At 53.9% G+C, this 5,797-nt stretch overlaps 1 protein-coding gene across 1 annotated transcript; it reads left to right on the forward strand.

The window, feature by feature from the left end:
* The first annotated feature begins 689 nt into the window (after positions 1-689).
* Positions 690-1,742, forward strand: LOC104396498 (G-protein coupled receptor 183-like). The gene has a single exon (XM_010006344.1). The coding sequence runs from the start codon at positions 690-692 to the stop codon at positions 1,740-1,742; it is 1,053 nt and encodes a 350-aa protein (XP_010004646.1).
* Positions 1,743-5,797: the final 4,055 nt, after the last annotated feature.

Genomic DNA, 5,797 nt, shown 5'->3' on the forward strand with positions numbered 1-5,797 from the left:
GGGTCCCGCCGGCCCCTGCCCGGCGGGGCGAGCGGGAGGACGTGCGGGGAGCGGGGGTTTGGTGCCGGGCGGACGCGGGGCACGGGGTTTTGGGGGAAGGTTGGGATTTTGCCTCTCTTGGAATGTCTTCAGTTTTCTTTCCTCGCTGGTCCCGGACAGAGGGATGCGAAGGTTTCCTCCGTGTCACCTCCAGCCCTTACCCCCTCCCCAGCTGCACGAGTCCTCCTTCCCCTCCAACCCCGCCGCTTTCTGGGCATTTTTTCCCCATCCTGCCCGTGGTGATGAATAAATGACATCGCTGTCACCAGATGAGTTTAGGATCCTGTTTGTGTGACAGATGATCTCCCATCTCGGCTCCCCATCTTTTCTGGTATTGATTGGACCTGCAAAAAAAAAAACAAAACACCAAAAAAAATCAACCAAAAACCCAACACCTAAAAAACTGGTAACAAGAAGAGAAAAATGAGTCACAGCCTTTGTTGAGAATCTCACCACCGAAATCACAAGAGATGCATTTTTCCAAATGAGTTGCCTGCTGCCGGGGGGTGGCAGGGAGCAGGGGACAGACCCTTCCCTTCCCGACGAGGACCCGGCCCTGCGGGCGCCGCTCCCGTTACCAACAAGCTGCCAAGTTTCATGTCTGTTCTTCTTGCCAGGGAGAGGGCAGGAGCTCGGGAGGCACCGCAGAAATGGCTGCTGCAGGGACCCCATTCCCGCCCTCCAACCTCACCTCCGGCAACCAGAGCAGCTGCAACGTGCACAACCACTACTTCTCCTCCAAAGTCGCGTTCGCCCTTTTCTACACCGGCCTGCTGGTGTTCGGTGCCTGCGGCAACATCCTGGCTCTCTGCATCACCTTCCAGCGCAGGAAGAAGAAGCTCAACTCCACCGACCTCTACCTGGTGAACCTGGCCCTCTCCGACGCCCTCTTCACCCTGGCGCTGCCCGGCAGGATCGCCTACTACATCCTGGAGTCCGACTGGCCCTTCGGCGACTGGTGCTGCCGAGCCACCGCCTTCATCTTCTACATGAACACCTACGTGAGCATCTACTTCATGACATGCGTGAGCGTGGACCGCTACATCGCGGTGGTGCGCACGGGGCGCGCCGGGCGGGCGCGGAACAGCGGCCGCGCCAGGGCCGTCTGTGCCCTCACCTGGTCCCTGGTGTTCCTCCAGACCGCGCCGCTGCTGCTGCGGCCCATGACGCGCAGGGTGGGGGGCAAGCTGACCTGCATGGAGTACTTCAACTTCGAGGAGGTTCCCAAGCTGCCTTACCTGCTGCTGGGGGCTTGCGTGCTCGGGTTCTTCCTCCCCGTGGGCATCATCTTGGTGTGCTACGTGAGGATCAACCTCAAGCTCTGCCAGACGGCCAAGGAGAACCCGCTGACGGTGAAGAACGGGCACCACCGCCGGGCCTTCACCATCATCCTGGTGGTGCTGCTGGCTGTCCTGCTCTGCTTCAGCCCCTACCACCTCAACATCGTCCAGTTCATGGTCAGGAAGATCCTCTACCAGCCATCCTGCCGCGAGCAGCAAGCCTTCAAGATGTCCCTTCAAGTCACTGTGGCGTTCATGAACCTCAACTGCTGCATAGACCCCTTCATCTACTTCTTTGCCTTCCGGGGCTACAAGCGGAGGCTGCTCCTCATCTTCAGGAACAGTGGCTCAATGACCACTACCTCGAAGACCCCCTCCGAGAGCAACAGCAACAACCAGCCACCCGGCTCCGTCTCTGTCTAGTGGTGCAACCCCCTCCCTTTTGCTCTGGCCTTTGGCTTGTGGACCATTCCCGATGGCAGGAACCGTTTCAATCACAACCTCAGAGGAGGCAGCTCGTGCAACTGCTCCAGCTGGCAAACACAGCTGGAGGTTTCCCAACACAGCACCGTGCCACCCTCCCACGCCTGTCCTGCATCCCCTGCGGGGCTGGTGGCTGCTGGCAACCACCAGGGCTGTCCCTGCCCCTCTGCCCCCTTCCCCTGCACTGCCCTGCAGTGCTGGGCCAGCATCCCTGGAGGGCTCAGGGCAGCCAGCACACAGCACACAGACTCCAGGCATTTCAGGAAAAGGCTGGGGTGTTCCTTCTGCTCAGAAAGCTGCCTACAGCTTTCCCTGTCCCAAAAAATGGTGGCTCTGCTCTCCCTCTGCCCAGCATCCTGCACCCAGGCGCTCCATGGGGTGAGCAGCAAGCATTGGGTGTGTGGGAGCTGACACAAAAGCCCTTCAGGTGAGAGGAGTGAGAATGTGAATTTACAGAGCTGCCAGGAGTGCTGCAGCAGCAGCCCAGGCAACTGCTCCTTGCCTGGGGTGCCCTTCCTCGCAGCTGACTGTGCTGTGGTCACCCCAGGACCCATGGCCAGGAAGGGGATGCTAGGGCTCAGCTGAAAGGCTGCAAATGCATCCTGAAGGCACTTGCACGGGAAACCTTCCCACCCTTCCTTAACTTGAAAGGACTGGAAAAAAGGGCAGAAGGGCATGAGGACTGAGGGTGGCCTTCCAGGACCTTGACTGACCTTTGCTTGAAGCTGGTGCCCTGACAAGTGCGAGAGCCTCGCTGAGGGCAGGTTATATATGACTACTATTGCCAGAGGGAGAGGAGGACCCTGAGACATCAGGTTCCTGTTGATGTTTGGCCCGTGCAACAAGAAAGTCAGGAGGAGCAAAGAACTCCTTAGCTCTTTTCAGAAGTCGCTGGGCTGTGATTAAAAAAACATGTGAAATTTCACAGCTCGTGGGACAGCTGACCTTCTGTTGGAGGCTGGAAGGGACAGGGACAGGGACATGCACAGAGACATGGAGAGTGGAAAATTGCAGCTTTATTTTGCTGAAAAATAAAACTTAAGAAGTTTTGTGAGTGGACACTTTTGACTATTACAAATCATTCTTCAAGGTAATAACATTTCTTCATGGCTAGGAAGTTAGTAATAGTATCATGTGCAGCCCTTAATTGTTTAAATGTGTATGAATGAGCTTTTGCATGGCGTTGGTTTTACTTATGGTACAGGTAGCATCCTGAAGGCTGACTAAGAGGGATGCCTAAAATAATTCAGGTGGGAAAGGGACTCCAGTAGGCAGTTTCAGGAAGTTATCTAAGCCCCCCTCAAAGCAGGTCTAGCCTCAGTGCTGGCCCAAAGAGAGCTTTGTTACAGTGGACAAGGAAGAGCTGATATGCAGCAACATATCAATGGTCTGAACACCCTAAAGGATCCTGACTAGGCTGACAGGTGCTGTACAGTTCTGTTAATTCATCAAAGAAGCGTTGGCTGGAACAGACCTCTGCATCACTTCATCCAACAGCCTGCTCACAAGGAGGATCATGGCTGGCATGATGTCAGGCTGGCCATGGCTTTGTTTAGTCAAGACTTGGAAACTCCAGGCAAGGAGGCTCCTCCCACTCAGGTGGGAGCACCCTCTGGATAAAAACATTTTGCCCACTGTCCTGCCTGAATCTCCCAATCCACAGCTGGTGACTGTCAGTCCTAACATCACTTCCTTGTACTATGAGACATTTGGCTCTGCCATCTTTCTAACTCAGATTCCCGTATGACTTTGGGGGAAGCTGCCAGGAGAACAGCAGCCACCAGTCTCAGCAAGCCCCTACATGAGCACTGGGGTACATGTCTGCAGTGGTGGCCAACCCTTCTTCTCAAGGCCAAGGCCAAGAGATGTTCTGACAGGTTGGAGCCTATGGCAGAGGCAAAGGCAAATCTGGCAAAGCCTTCTCAGGAAAAGGCAGAGCATGAACACAGCCTTGTTTGTTCTTCACTGGGCTCTATTTTTCTCCAAAGTACTTTACTGATGAAGGTCTTCCCACCTTTCATCCACCAGCAAGAACCTCTGGAGAAGGAATTCAGAGAATAGTTGCATGTTAGTGCTGCAAAACGGCAGCAGCACACAGGAGGGCTCCAGCCTCCCTCTCCTGCTCTGAGGCTTTCGGGGCTCTTCGGCTTTGGAAATACCCACCTGGGGATGGCAGGCGATTAGCTGGAGCCAAGGGGACACCCACGGGACAGAGAGGAAAGGAACTTGGGCAAAGGAGCCTATGGAGGCCTCCTGGCTGCTGCCCGGGCGGGGGGCACGGCCGCCGGCAGAAGGGAAGCAACGCCGGTGCCTGACGAAAGAGGGAGCTGAAACCCTTACTCAGGGTTAAAAATACACCCACGAGTCTGAAACAAACAACAAAGATGCGGCTGATGCTCCCCCCACGCGTCTACTGCAGGAATGTGGAGCATCTGAGGAGGACGGCTGGGAAGGGAACGGCGGGCGCAGCCCAGCACATGAGGTTTTCTACGTAGAGAGTTACTGCTGGATCATATGCAGGTGTTTCTGGCTTCACCCTGGACCGCAGCCTGTTCCTGCACTGTCTTTTGAGAAGGGAAAGTTGCGTTTCTATCTAAGGGCAGCGAGGACACTTTCCGTGGTCACACACTGCTGCCGTGCCTGGGTCGTACAGATCATGTCCCTGTGTGGTGCAGAATGAGATTTCCTTAGCAAACTTGGGCTATGACCCTTGTAGCTCAAAATCCCTCGGTGAGCCAAAATGCTCCTAACACAGTGTATTTCAGGTTCCTCCTCAACTTCTTCAAAAGGGCAATTAGCTCATGCAGTTGAATGGAGGCCAGACAGTAGACAGGATCTCTGCTAGCCAGGATCTCTGCAGACGACCTGCTTGTTGGACAAGCTGTATCTTGCTGGCAAAGGAGCAAACACACGGGGCTCAGACAGTGCTGCCTTTTTTCCTCAACAGCGGTCCCAAACTTCACGTCGGGGTACAGCAGCTCCTGGTTGCAGTTACACATCCCTGGGCTGCACCACACACATCTCCAGCCTGTGCTTCATACGGTTCTGAACTGAAGCTACCGCATGTCGCTACCTCCGTCTTTGTAAGCCAGTAAAATATTGTCAAGTAAAAACGCACATATCTACTTAAAATAAAAGCTTCTTGCCACTAAGTAGTAAGCCCCAGTGTGATTGTTCGGGCCTGGTGATGGGGGCAACTGTTGGCTGCTTGGAGGTGCACACGCGCCTCTCCTCCCCACCAGCAAAGCAAATGGTCAGAAGCTCTGAGGGACAAACACAAGCTCCCGACCCACCTCCTTTATGCAGGACACTTGTTTCCCCAGAAAGGTCACGTGCTCTCATGGCACAGAGATTTTACCAGGAATCTTGCATGGGAAGAGGTGTGAGTTCTGCAAGGAGCTGTGTCCTTCCTGGAGCAGGTCTCTCTCTAGTCGGGATGGGGTGCTGGGAGAAGAGCCAGGCTGGCAGGGCTGGCTGTGCTTTGAAGTCCAGAAACACCTGCTTTCTCACACACCGTGGTGACTCCAGGGTTTGCTTCACTGCTGAATTGCTGGGATTACACTGTTTTCTCTCTTGCTTACATGCACCATCTCATGCAAAACAGCCCAGAAAAAAGAGAAGGATTCCCTACCAGACAGCCCTGAAAAAACAGGTGATTCTCAGTACAAGATTAGCCACCATACAGTGCATTTGCATTTTCCACATGGAGTCTTTATGAATTCTTTCAAATGAAAAAACTGAACTAAGTGCAATGTGACATCCTGTCCATCTCCTCTCAGCAGGGATTTTCTTTTTGTCCTCTGCAGTCTGTCTTCTGTTTTGCTCCTTTTCTCTAAACTCTGGCTTTGCTCCATTCCAACTCCCTCAACTTGCTCAAGTCCTCTCCCTTGCTGACATTTATGCTCCTTACTTATCTCCAGTCAAAAGGCCAAATCCTGCTTTTCAGTTCAGTCATGATTGCAGAATTTTTCACACATTTTTCAAGTATATATATT

Source organism: Chaetura pelagica, unplaced genomic scaffold (assembly GCF_000747805.2).
Source record: "Chaetura pelagica isolate M959 unplaced genomic scaffold, ChaPel_1.0 scaffold29, whole genome shotgun sequence".
Lineage (NCBI taxonomy): Eukaryota > Metazoa > Chordata > Aves > Apodiformes > Apodidae > Chaetura > Chaetura pelagica.

Bases quoted from the DNA above. Each gene is read 5' to 3' on its own strand.
- LOC104396498 (XM_010006344.1), top strand. From the start codon at position 690: ATGGCTGCTGCAGGGACCCCATTCCCGCCCTCCAACCTCACCTCCGGC.